The sequence below is a fragment of the Callithrix jacchus genome, chromosome 2, assembly GCF_049354715.1.
Source record: "Callithrix jacchus isolate 240 chromosome 2, calJac240_pri, whole genome shotgun sequence".
NCBI classification, from domain to species: domain Eukaryota; kingdom Metazoa; phylum Chordata; class Mammalia; order Primates; family Cebidae; genus Callithrix; species Callithrix jacchus.
The window spans coordinates 80,627,298-80,641,507 of record NC_133503.1 but is presented as its reverse complement, the minus strand read 5'-3'; the positions used below and the strand labels follow the sequence as shown (position 1 = coordinate 80,641,507).

The window sequence follows — 14,210 nt, the reverse complement described above, 5'->3', positions numbered from 1 at the left end:
TTTGAGAAATTTTCATGGACAATATCTTCAAATACGTTTCCAAGGTACTTGCTCTTTCTACCTCTGTTTCAGGGATGCCAATGAGTTGTAAGTCTGGTTTATTTATATAATCTCCTATTTCCAGAGGTTTCATTCAATCTTTCTAATTGTTTTTTCTTTATTTTAGTCTAACTGAGTTGATTTAAAGATCCAGTCTGTGAGCTCTGAGATTCTTTCCTCAACTTGTTCTATTCTTTTGTTAATAATTCTGATTGTATTATGAAATTCTTGTAGCAAGTTTTTCAGCTTTCAGATCAGTTTGCTTCTTTCTTAAGAACTTGTCAGTGGTGATGGGGTGGGGAGGCCTACGTGCATATGTGCCAGCAAAGCAATGTGGGGAGGCTGTGGGCAAGTGCATGCCAACAAAGTAGTGGGGAGAGGCTGCAGGTGGGAGTGTGCTGACAGAGGCACTACTGAAGTTCTCCAATGGTTAGGCAGGGTTTGCTGGCAAAGGAGCTATGGTGGTGACCAGTGGGAAGAGCCCCAGATGGGCATCTGAGGCTGTGCTGCAAGTAGACATAGCCATGCAGGAACACTGAAAGAGGTCAGCAGATGGGGGATGCTCAGATCAGACTGGCCCTGTTCCATGGGCTAGATTGCTCTGCTCTGTCCAGGTCCAACAATCAACCAATGCCAAAGCCCCCTAGAAAACGGCAAGTCTTGGGGTACGGGTGTCACAGCCATTCCAGTGCCAAACCCTCTGGGATCTGAACAAGCTGGAGTCCTGTCCCTGCTACCTTTCCAAGCAGCTCTCCCAGTCAACTCAAATGTCCATACAGGTTTTGGGATCTCCTGCAGGTAGAATTCCAGAGATCCCTACTAAGAGTGGGCCACTCCTCACCTATTTAACTCACTCGTTCCTCAGGAACTGCTGGGGGTCAGGAACAAGTCTTGGCACTTGGCAACCCCCATGAAGCCTTCGCAGCTTCCTCCTACTTCAGTCTGGGGGGGTCCGTGTGCTCCTCCATACACTCTTAATGCCTTCTGAAGATTCTCTCAGAGTGCGCCAGTCTTCTTGATGGTCTGGTCTGTTGGTAGAAAATGCTCTTCCTGGCTATGTCTACTTAGCCATCTTGGCTGCTCTCTATTGATCTTTTTTAACTGCATGGGGAGATTTCTTATCCTTCGCAGATACTAATGTAACCCCTAAGTACTGCTGATTCTGCTGCTGGATGAGATGTTCCTGATGGTCTCTCCTTTTACCACATCACTAGTACAGATCAGAGTGTATGAGCACAAATCAATTTAAATGGCATTTAGGGAATCAGAACTTCCAAGCCTACCACTACCACTGATTCTGTGGGAATGTGTCTCCTGAGTGCGACATGACTCTTTCACTGTTAAACTTTTTGTATATGACCTATAAGAAAGTTGGGGCCTCTTTATAGCAGCTGTTCTCAAGGTGTGGTCTCTGGGACCTTAGAGATCACAGAGATCCTTTCAGAGTGAGTTTGATTCAAAACTATTTTCACAATCATATTAAGATGCTATTTACTTTTTTTTTTTTTTAATCATGTTAACATTTGCTCCAATGGCACAAGAGCAATGATGGTGGCTTAGCACAGCCTAAGGCAGTAGCACCAAATTGTCCTAGCAGTCAATGCCATGAACTCAGAGGGTATTTAGAAAAGACATTTTCACTTAAGAATATCGTTGACGGGCCAGGCACGGTGGCTCATACCTGTAATCCCAGCACTTTGGGAGGCTCAGGAGTTCAAGACTAGCCTGGATAACAAGGTGAAACCCCATCTCTATTAAAATACAAAACATTAGCTAGGCACGGTGGTGTGCAGCTGTCGTCCCAGCTACTTGGGAGGCTAAGGCAAGAGAACTGCAAGGACCCAGGAGGCGGAGGTTGCAGTGAGCCGAGATCGCACCACAGTCCTCCAGCCTGGGTGACAGAGCGAGACTCCATCTCAAAAAAAAAAAAAAAATATATATATATATATATATATATATATATATAAAACTGACGACACCATTAAATTAATAATAATCTTGACTCCTGAATATACATTTTAAAAATATTTGTGACAAAATGTACATTACACATTGTTGCTGACTGAAGCACTGTAAGTGCCTGTGTCTCAAGGAAAAGCTCCTGTGTAGTTGTTTGAGTCATGTACTCCATTAGCAGCTTTTTCCGCAGAATACTGTTTTTACTTGAAGAATGACGGACACACAAATTGTAGTTATTTCGAGTTATTAATCTGGCAGACATTTTCTTGAAAATAATGAATTAAGCCTGTCACTTTGAGAAAAACAACAGACTGCATTTGACGCTAGCGTTAAAATCCAAGCTTAAAAGTGACAGAATTCATAAAGAGTATTTAACACTGTGTGCTTGACAGTTTCCCAGAAATTTGAAGGTATTTTATAAGTCTGATGGTGATATTATCAAATATAGTTTTTTGATAGTATTTGGTAAAATATGTCAACTTTGGAAAGATCTGAATAATACAGTGAATCAATATATTTCAAATGACCAATGCATGTTATAAAATCCATTCAAACATTAGACAAACCAATAGACTTTATGTAACAGAGTACAAAAAGTATGCTAACATGGTTTCAGCTCCTACATGGTTAACTAAACTTCAAGAATTACTCCTTGTAAGTTTTAGTGGAATATCAAAGAACGACCACAATTATCTGAAAAGCCTATGATGCCATTCTTATTCTTTTCCATTTATGACTCTGTTTGAGGACAGATGTTCATTCCTCAACAAAACAACATTATCACCACACCTTAAATGCAGAAGCAGCCATGAGAATCAAACTGGCTTCTCTTAAGGCAGACATTTAAAAGATTTGCAAAAATGTAAAATAACAACATTTGTTTCCACACATTCTGTTTTCAAAAATGTAGTTTTTCATACAAATGTTACTTATATTAACATGCAATGGGTTTATTATTGTTATTTTTCAATAAATCAATAAATGTTTTAATATTTTCATTTTTAATTTCGAATTAGGTAACTACTGAAATAGAGATAATCAATGATTTTAAGAGTTTAAATGAGTCTAAGACCAACATATTTGAAAACTACTGCCCTGACATTATCAGATTTTAGTCCACTGGTGTCTTGTCATCTTTTAAAAATGGATTCATGCTCAACAAATTGTTCTCAAAATATATTCATTGTTACATAGATTCCTTTTTATTTTTAGTTTATATTAAGAGTCAGCAATTCTAAGAAGGAAGGAAAGGGAGAGTCAGAGACAGATATCACAATATTTAAGACCTGAATGGGTAGGAAATTCTTGAAGTGATCTAGCTCAGCATAGGTTAAGGGGGCATATTGAATAGCATACACACAGAAGAGACAGTTTGGAAATTAGCTTTATTTCAAAAGACTTAAAAAATCATATTCACTCTAATTTGATCCTGTAATCTAACAGCTACTAAAAAAACTAAGAAGGATTATTCAAGAATCAGGAACTTACCTATACAATCTCCATTTGCATCCTGCTTATAACCCATGTTGCATTCACATCGGTAGCTTGAGACAGTAGGTATACAGCGTCCATTTAAACAAAGATTAGCATGATGCTTACAGATATCTATTGTCTGGTTCAGGATTGCTATGAAAAATTAAAAGCACAATTATATTTAATCATTACAACATGCATTTCTTTCCTAAATTGATTTTTAAAGGACATTTAACAGTAAATTAATTAGGTATATATCAGAAGCTCATATTATTTTATATTTTATTAAAATCTAAAAAATATTACTGAGACACATGGCTGTAACTTGCATTTGTTAAGTTACACATCTGGAAATCTTGCCCATAATAATGTCTTTTTCAAATTTCAGGAATGTTCTACAGTACATTTGAGTACTTTCCATTTCTCCTTTGTAAGTCTGCTGATATTCAGATTTAGTAAATCAGCAATATGCCAAAAAGAATAAACATAACACTATAGGACATCCTTAAAAATTATTTGCAGGAGAAATGCTTCTAAAAAGAATGAAGTTAAATGTCAAGTACACGAATGTCAACTCTGGTCTGAAGCCCACGGTTTTCAATTTCTTAAGCAATTCAACAAAAAAGGGTGAGGAAAGGAAAGATATGTACATTACAATATTTGAATTGGCACAGGGCAAACATTCAGTTTATCTCAGCTGAGAAATGGTTCTGGAAATTAACTCAAGGGGGTGTTTGAATAGGGCAGCTGCAAACAGCCAAATGAAATACATTGGAACCAAAAACATGCTTTTCGGTGGTGTCAACTGGATTGGAATATTACTGGGCTCTCGTATGTATTTTCAAAGAGAACCTGGGTCACACATTCTTTTCTCTAATTTAACAGAAAGTTTACAGAACTGAAAAGTAACACTGTGCTAAATTTGGTATTACTACATATCAGACCCTGAAATAGATTTCCCTCTCTCTCCTTCTCTCTTTCGCACATACACCTATGCAAGTGTGTTCACACAACCCTTTTGAAAAATTAAAATTATGTTAGATATTAGAATATCAGTTGAGGCAGAAAACTAAAGAGTCCACAGGAAAACTAACTACTTACTTAGTCCAGTGATGATAGGCCCTTGTCCTCCGGCCCCAACATTGGCTCCTCCAACGCCAGGAGAAAAGCCATTGCCTCCAGGGATGGGGATGAAGCCTGTCCCTCCTGGGCCATAGCCATTGCCATTGCCACTTGGGGCAAAGCCATTTCCCCCAGTGCCTCCAGGTCTGGAACCAGAACTCCCTGGAATCCCTCCCATAGGAAGTCCATCCATACAAAGTCTGCGATATTCCTCTAGAAAAAAAGAAAGTTTAAATTAAGAAAGTTTAAGTGAATATCTTCCTCCATACTAAAAGCAACTGGTACATTGTACTAGGTCACTTTGGCTTACCTATACTACACAATACAATTAAGTTAAATTGTTTTAACTGAGTTGCATAAACAAATAATGATTTATATGTGCATTTTTATTTTATGCACCCTAAGTGCAACACATAAAATTCCAGACATAATTATGAATATAGAAAATTTACTTGAATAGACAAAAATGCTTAAAGCTTGTTAGATATTGTATACCATTAAAATCCATGTTAGAAAATTGTTTTAGAAAAAAAAATTTTTTTCTAATATGGATTTTAATGGTTTACAGTATCTAATAAGCTTTAAAATATGCTCCTTTTTTGTCCAAGTGACAAAGTAACGAGAAGCAAGAAGAGAGCAATTGCCTTATTTCCTTAACTGTTTGCAGAATTAAGGCACTATATAAAAAGAAATATAAAATATTAATTACATACTACTAGTGGGACTAGGAGAATCCAAAATTATTTACTAGGCATTAATTGCACCCTTTGTTGCCTTACTAAAAGATTTTGGTATTTTATGACTTAGAGATTTTGAAAGAATGATAAATGTGTCTTGATATTTTTTCTGATGGCAGTATATATTGGTATAAATCTTTGTAAGTATATTTCAAAAATTTAATTAGTTTTCATGATTTTAATTTAAAGAGAAAATAATATAACTGAATATATTAATATATCTTTATGTGATAAGCACTAATTGTACTTGACTACTCATTTTACACATATCAAGAAGAACTACTTCTCATAACCCTAATTTCCCAATATAGCATCATTTATATGGCAGTTACCATAGCAAAGTTAATAAGAGGCATCATCATACTCTTGCATGATTAATTTTCAAGATCATGAGAAGAGAGAAAAATATCTTCAAAGACTGAGACATTATAAGATGAAGGTATTCCTGAAATAAAGACAGAGCTTTCTTCTTCGAAGATATTTAAGCTCTGGAACGAAAGATCAGTAGATTTAAAAACTGAATTGAAATAACAACATTCAAAATAATTTTTAAAAATATCTGGACAAAAACAAGTCAATCGGCTTTGAGGAATTTGTCTGATGTTACTAAATTGGGTATTATCAAAACTGATCCTAAATAACAATGCTATCTCATTTCCCACAAAAACCCTCAAGTCATATTAAAAATACACAAAGGAAGACAAATATGACTTGACTTCAAGGAGAAGAGCAAAATATATATATACCTTTTGAGACAGGGTCTCACTCTGTCACTCAGGCTGGAGTGCAGTGGCACAATCATGGATCACTGTAGCCTGGACTGCCCAAGCCCATGTGATTCTCTCACCTCAGCCCTGTAAGTATCTGGGATTACAGGCATGCACCACCAAGCCCAGCTAATTTTTGTATTATTTTTGGTAGCAATGGGGTTTCGCCACGTTGCCCGGGCTGGTCTTGAAGTTCTGGACTCAAGCAATCCACCCGCCTTGGTCTCCCAGAGTGCAAAATAAATTATTGTTACTAATTTCCCTAACAGTGTCTGTCCCGAGAACACCAGTAGCCAGCCACGTACCAGAACCTCTAACAGGACAGGCTTCAGGAATGGTTCCAATGCCCCAGCAGCGGCCAGGCTCACAACAGCACTGCATTTTCGTCATTCTCCCCGGGAGCTCTTGTGCACAACGACCATTCACCAGGCCCGAGAAACACATGCCTGTTCTCTGATCTGTGCATGTAAAAATAAAACAGAAGATGTGGCAGAAATATCTTAGGTTCTTACAATAATCATGGCACATGAGATGAATGTAGGTGAAGTGACTTATACTACTTAATTTCTATTATCTATTCCTTCCTTCATTCTCTTAATTTCTGTTCATTTATTCCTTCCTTTACTCATTTATCTGACAAACATTCATCAAGCCAGGGACAGAACAATGAAAGACATGGAGTAGATAGGAGGACACACCGCAGCAAGAAGCTAAAGCCAGGCAATTCTGAAGCTTGAAGGAGAGCAACAACCCAGTCCTGATCCTCAGTCTGGAGATGTGCACTGTTGTATGTCATTGTGGTTTTGTGGTTGTCTCAAATGCAGCAATATCTGACTGATTATTTTATAAAAGTTGATCAGAAGCAACCTAAAACAGTGAGAAAACAATGGACTAAAATGAGAGCATGAGCCATGGTAGTATCTGAAGAAAGAGCAGCTTTTGAGGAAGAAGAGAATATGTTTCACATGTGCAAAGAATGAGGGGCCACTATGACTAGAGAACAGCATGCAAAAGGGAAAGTGTGAGAGCAAGGGCTCAGAGAGACAGCAGAGGCTATCACAGATGGTCCTGAAGGCCACTAGGAAAGTACCTTGGGATTTCATTTGGATTTCGAGTGGAGTGTTTGGAGATTTCCTGGATGGTTACAATGAGAGAAGACAATGGTTTACATTTCCAAGAAGATCTCTTTGGCTGCTATGAGAACTGACTGTAGTGAGAGCACAGAGACCAGTGAAGAGGACACTGAACACATTCAGGTGAGAGATGATGATGGCTTTGATGAGGGTAACAGCAGTGGAGATGAAGAGGCTGAGCAGAGGGCAGACATGTTTTGAAGGTACGGCTAATGAGAACTTGCTTGGGTGTGGGGTAGAAGAGAAAGAGAGTCTTAGACATTTCCTAAGTTTTTGACTTGCACAGCTGAGATGGGGATGGAGAGGGAAGAAACAGGATTAGACAACACAAGGCAAGGCTTCTCTTTAAAACATGTTTTAAAGAGACATTTGGAATGTTGAATGAATGAACCTGGAATGCAGAAGCATGGTCAGGCTGAACATACATAGCTGTGAATTGTGAGTGTACATATGTTATTTAAGCCAGAGACGTCTGAGATATTTTCAAGAACTAGGGCAACTGATTGTGTCAAACTATGTATTGAGAGGCAAAAAGAGATAAGCCCAGTTTGGCAGACTGCATGGTAAGGAGTCTGTGTATTACCCTGTAGGATTTGATGTAAGGAAGTTACATGATCAAATATGACTGCAATAGAGGTCATTCTGATAGCAGGACACACAACGGATCAAAATGATCAGATAAAGGCTAGAAGACAAGTTATGACGATTGCAAAAGACTGCATAAAATGAAAAGTTGCATAGGAATAAATTATGAAGATCATCTGGAAACTCTCTGGGTTATAACTGAAACTGCCTTTATCTTAACCGAAGGAAAAAATTGTGAGCTTAATTAACAACATATTGTTTAGCTTTATCAAGATGCTTTCAAAGATGTTTTGCCTATGGTCACAAGAAGAAAGATGTACCACAGCAATCAGTATCTGTACATCAATAATTAAGAAAAAACTGTTCGGAGGAACTCAAGATGGCGCTGTGAGGACAACCCAGGATTGAAGCTCTCGGTTAACCCGCGGAGAGGTGAGTCAAAGCTGCATTTTCAGACTGATCTTTGTTGCCCACAGAACAGGGAAATTCCCAAGTATAAAGGAGACACGGGACACCAGGCAGAGGCTCTGCCTGGAGAAGCCGGCAGCTGGGGTGGCAGCAGCCGGCCCTACCCAGCGATCCCCAGAGGGCGTGCTTGTCCAGGTGCCCTGTTGAAATGGCAACCTGAGACTTGAGAGGGCTGAACTTGAGACTGAAAGGGACTTGGGCAGTGGGCCAGCCCAGGGGATTGCAGGGACACAGCATTTGGGATAGTGCAGTGGGACAGACAAAACAGCGATTCCAAACGCTCGCCATGGAGACGGTCCCTGAGGTGCTCCGTGGTGGAGGGGCATCCACCATTACCGAGGCAACCCGCCTCGACTGAGACACACGCCCACTGCTGACGCAGCCTGCAGTTGCCAAGGCAACCCGCCCCTACTGAGATACACGCTCACTGCTGACGCAGCCTGCCATTGCCGAAGCAACCTGCTACAACAGAGAGACTCCGCTGCAGGGCTAGCCCGTGGCGGAGACTGCAGCAGAAGAGCAAGAGCCTGCAGCAACAGGGCGAACCTCACAACAGCAGGGTGGAGCCTCGGCAGTCAAATAGTGATTAGACTGCCTCCTAGCTGGGCAGGACACCTATACAGACATCCAAAAACAAAGCCCCAACCTCCCAAGACAGAGCATTTGAGAAAAAAAGGGGTTTTTTTAATGAGCTCTGTTGCAGCAGAATCAAACATAGCACCCTAACAGCCCTGAATGAACAACAGAGCTCACAGCTCAGCAATTGAGCTCCTATAAAGTACAGACTGTCTCCTCAAGCAGCTCGCTGACCCCTCTATATCCAAAAGACTGACATTTGGCAGGCATCATCCTGGGACAAAGATAGCAGAAAAAGAAACTGGTAGCATCCCTCACTGTTCCGCAGCTGCTATAGGTGCACCCCAGACATGCAGGGCCTGGAGTGGACCTCAGCAGTCGTACAGCGAAGGGGCTAGACTGGTAGAAGGAAAACCAAGTAACAGAAATACTTCATCACCAACAATCTGGGTGTCCACTAAGAGACCCAATTGAAAAGTCAGCAACTATGCAGACGACAAGTGGATAAATCCACAAAGATGGGAAGAAACCAGTACAAAAAGGAGGAAAACACCCAAAACCAGAACACCTCACCTCCTAGAAAGGACCAAAACTCCTCACCAGCAAGGGAACAAAGCTGGACGGAGAATGACTGTGATGAAATGACGGAATTAGACTTCAGAAGGTGGATAATGAGAAACTTTTGTGAGCTAACAGAACATGTATTAAATCAATGCAAAGAAACTAAGAACCTTGAAAAAAGATATGAGAAAAGATTTGAGGAAATGATGACAAGAATGGATAACTTAGAGAGGAATATGAACGAACTAAAGGAGCTGAAAAACACAATACGAGAACTTTGCGAAGGATGCACAGTTTCAATAGCTGAATTGACCAAGCAGAAGAAAGAATATCTGAAGTCGAAGATCAACTCAATGAAATAAAACGAGAAACCAAGATCAGAGAAAAAAGCGCAAAAAGGAATGAACAAAGTCTCCAAGAAATGTGGGACTATGTGAAAAGACCTAACCTACGTTTGATAGGTGTACCAGAAGGGGACGAAGAGAATGAATCCAATCTGGAAAATACTCTTCAGGACATCATCCAGGAAAATTTCCCCCACCTAGCAAGACAGGTCAACACTCAAATGCAGGAAATACAGAGAACACCACAAAGATATTCCGCAAGAAGAGCAACCCCAAGGCACATCATCGTCAGATTCAACAAGGTTGAAATGAAGGAGAAAATACAAAGGGCAGCCAGAGAGAAAGGTCGGGTCACCCACGAAGGGAAGCCCATCAGACTCACAGCAGATCTCTCGGCAGAAACACTACAAGCCAGAAGAGAGTGGGGGCCAATATTCAACATTCTTAAAGAAAAGAACTTTCAACCCAGAATTTCATATCCAGCCAAACTGAGCTTCATAAGTGAAGGAAAAATAAAATCCTTTGCGAACAAGCAAGTACTCAGAGATTTTGTCACCACCAGGCCTGCTTTACAAGAGCTCCTAAAAGAGGCACTACACATAGAAAGGAACAACCAGTACCAGCCATTCCAAAATCACACTAAATGCTAAAGAGCATCAACATAATGAAGAATCTACAACAACTAACAGGCAAAACAGCCACTTGGCATCAAAATGGCAGTATCAAATTCACACATAACAATTTTAACCCTAAATGTAAATGGACTAAATGCACCAATCAAAAGACACAGACTGGCAAATTGGATAAAAATCCAAAACCCATCAGTGTGCTGTATCCAGGAAACCCATCTTACATGCAAGGATACACAAAGACTCAAAATAAAGGGATGGAGGAAGATTTACCAAGCAAATGGAGAGCAAAAAAAAAGCAGGAGTTGGAATTCTCATCTCTGATAAAATAGACTTTAAAGCAACAAAGATCAAAAGAGACAAAGAAGGCCATTACATAATGGTAAAAGGATAGATACAACAAGAAGAGCTAACGATCCTAAACATATGTGGATCCAATACAGGAGCACCCAGATACATAAGGTGAGTTCTTAATGACTTACAAAGAGACTTAGACTCCCTCACAATAATAGTGGGAGACTTTAAAACTCCACTGTCAATATTAGACAGATCAACCAGACAGAAAATCAACAAGGATATCCAGGGCTTGAACTCAGACCTGGAGCAAGCAAACCTGATAGACATTTACAGAACTCTCCACCCCAAATCCACAGAATATACATTCTTCTCAGCACCACATCACACCTACTCAAAAATTGACCACATAATTGGAAGTAAAGCACTGCTCAGCAAATGCAAAACAACTGAAATCATAACAAACAGCCTCTCAGACCATAGTGCAATCAAGTTAGAACTCAGAATTCAGAAACCAACCCAGAACCACACAGCTTCATGGAAACTGAACAACTGGCTCTTGAATGTTGACTCGGTAAACAATGAAATGAAGGCAGAAATAAAGAAGTTCTTCGAAACCAATGAGAACGACAACACAACATGCCAGAATCTCTGGGATACATTTAAAGCAGTCTCTAGAGGAAAGTATATAGCAATAAGTGCCCATATGAGGAGAATGGAGAGATCCAAAATTGACACCCTATCGTCAAAATTGAAAGAGCTAGAGGAGCAAGATCAAAAAAACTCAAAACCCAGCAGAAGACAAGAAATAACTAAGATCAGAGCTGAACTGAAGGAGATTGAGACACGAAAAACCCTTCAAAAAATCAATAAATCCAAGAGCTGGTTTTTTAAAAAGATCAACAAAATAGACAGACCACTAGCCAGATTGATTAAAAAGAAAAGAGAGAACAACCAAATAGATGCAATAAAAAATGATAAAGGGGAAATCACCACAGATTCCACAGAAATTCAAACCATCATCAGAGAATATTACAAACAACTCTATGCACATAAACTAGTAAACCTAGAAGAAATGGATAAATCCCTGGACTCCTGTGTCCTCCCAAGCCTAAACCAGGAGGAAGCCGAAACTATGAATAGACCAATAACAAGGTCAGAAGTCGAGGCAGCAATTAAGAGCCTACCACACAAAAAAAGCCCAGGTCCAGACGGGTTCACAGCCGAATTCTACCAGACACACAAAGAGGAGCTGGTACCATTCCTTCTAAAACTATTCCAAATAATCCAAAAAGAGGGAATCCTTCCCAAATCATTTTATGAGACCAACATCATCCTGATACCAAAACCCGGCAGAGACCCAACAAGAAAAGAAAACTTCTGCCCAATATCCATGATGAATATAGATACAAAAATCTTCAATAAAATATTGGCAAGCCAATTGCAACAGCAAATCAAAAAACTTATTCACCATAATCAAGTAGGATTCATCCCGGGGATGCAAGGCTGGTTCAACATACGCAAGGCTATAAACGTAATTCACCACATAAACAGAACCAAAAACAAAACCACATGATTATCTCAATTGATGCAGCGAAGGCATTTGACAAAATTCAACAGCCCTTTATGCTAAAAACTCTCAATAAACTCGGTATCGATGGAACGTATCTCAAAGTAATAAAAGCTATTTATGACAAACGAACAGCCAATATCATACTGAATGGGCAAAAACTGGAAGCATTCCCTTTGAAATCCGGCACTAGACAAGGATGCCCTCTCTTACCACTCCTATTCAATATAGTACTGGAAGTTCTAGCCACAGCAATCAGGCAAGAAAAAGAAATAAAGGGTATTCAAATAGGAAAGGTGGAAGCCAAATTGTCTCTATTTGCAGACGACATGATAGTATACCTAGAAGACCCCATCGCCTCAGCCCAAAAACTCCTGAAACTGATAAGCAACTTCAGCAAAGTCTCAGGATATAAAATCAATGTGCAGAAATCACAAGCATTCGTCTACACCAATAACAGACTTAAAGAAAGCCAAATCAAGAGCGAACTGCCATTCGCAATTGCTACAAAAAGAATAAAATACCTTGAAATACAACTCACAAGGAACGTAAGGGACCTCTTCAAGGAGAACTACAAACCACTGCTCAACGAAATCAGAGAGGACACAAACAGATGGAGAAACATTCCATGTTCATGGTTAGGAGGAATTAATATGGTGAAAATGGCTATACTGCCCAAAGTAATTTACAGAGTCAACGCTGCTCCCCATCAAGCTTCCATTGACTTTCTTCACAGAACTGGAAAAAACCACCATGAACTTCATATGGAACCAAAAGAGAGCCCGCATAGCCAAATCAATTCTAAGCAAAAAGAACACAGCGGGGGGCATCACACTACCAGATTTCAAACTATACTACAAGGCTACAGTAATCAAAACAGCATGGTACTGGTACCAGAACAGAGATATAGACCAATGGAACAAAACAGAGGCACCGGAGGCAACACAACATACATACAACTATACAATCTTTGATAAACCTGACAAAAACAAGCAATGGGGAAAGGATTCCCTATTTAACAAATGGTGTTGGGAAAACTGGCTAGCCATGTGCAGAAAGCAGAAACTGGACCCCTTCCTGACACCTTACACTAAAATTAACTCCAGATGGATTAGAGACTTAAACATAAGACGTGGGACGATAAAAACCCTAGAAGGAAATCTAGGCAAAACTATCTAGGACATAGGAGTAGGCAAGGACTTCATGAACAAAACACCAAAAGCATTGGCAACAAAAGCCAAAATAGACAAATGGGACCTAATGAAACTCCACAGCTTCTGCACGGCAAAAGAAACAGTCACTAGAGTGGATCGGCAACCAACAGAATGGGAAAAAATTTTTGCAGTTTACCCATCTGACAAAGGGCTGATATCCAGAATTTACAAAGAACTCAAATGAATTTACAGGAATAAAACAAACAAGCCCATTCAAAAGTGGGCAAAGGATATGAACAGACTCTTTACGAAAGAAGACATATATGAGGCCAACAATCATATGAAAAAATGCTCATCGTCACTGGTCATCAGAGAGATGCAAATCAAAACCACATTGAGATACCATCTCACGCCAGTTAGAATGGCGATCATTAAAAAATCTGGAGACAACAGATGCTGGAGAGGATGTGGAGAAAAAGGAACATTTTTACACTGTTGGTGGGAGTGTAAATTAGTTCAACCATTGTGGAAGACAGTGTGGCGATTCCTCAAGGCCTTAGAAATAGAAATTCCATTTGACCCAGCAATCCCATTACTGGGTATATACCCAAAGGACTATAAATCATTCTACTATAAGGACACATGTACACGAATGTTTATTGCAGCACTGTTTACAATAGCAAAGACCTGGAATCAACCCAAATGCCCATTGATTATAGACTGGATTGGGAAAATGTGGCACATATACACCATGGAATATTATGCAGCAATCAGAAATGATGAGTTTGTGTCGTTTGTA

At 39.7% G+C, this 14,210-nt stretch overlaps 1 protein-coding gene across 2 annotated transcripts in view; it reads right to left on the bottom strand.

Annotated features, from left to right (window-relative positions):
- The window catches only part of FBN2 (fibrillin 2), a 270,327-nt gene that overhangs the window by 118,958 nt on the left and 137,159 nt on the right, over positions 1–14,210 (bottom strand). For both annotated transcript variants that reach the window (XM_035290955.3, XM_035290956.3), the window contains 3 exons: positions 6,403–6,555; positions 4,573–4,806; positions 3,487–3,624 (listed from right to left, as the gene is read on the bottom strand). In XM_035290955.3, coding sequence (XP_035146846.2) covers positions 3,487–3,624; positions 4,573–4,806; positions 6,403–6,555 — 525 coding nt within the window. The remainder of the gene's footprint in view (positions 1–3,486; positions 3,625–4,572; positions 4,807–6,402; positions 6,556–14,210) is intronic.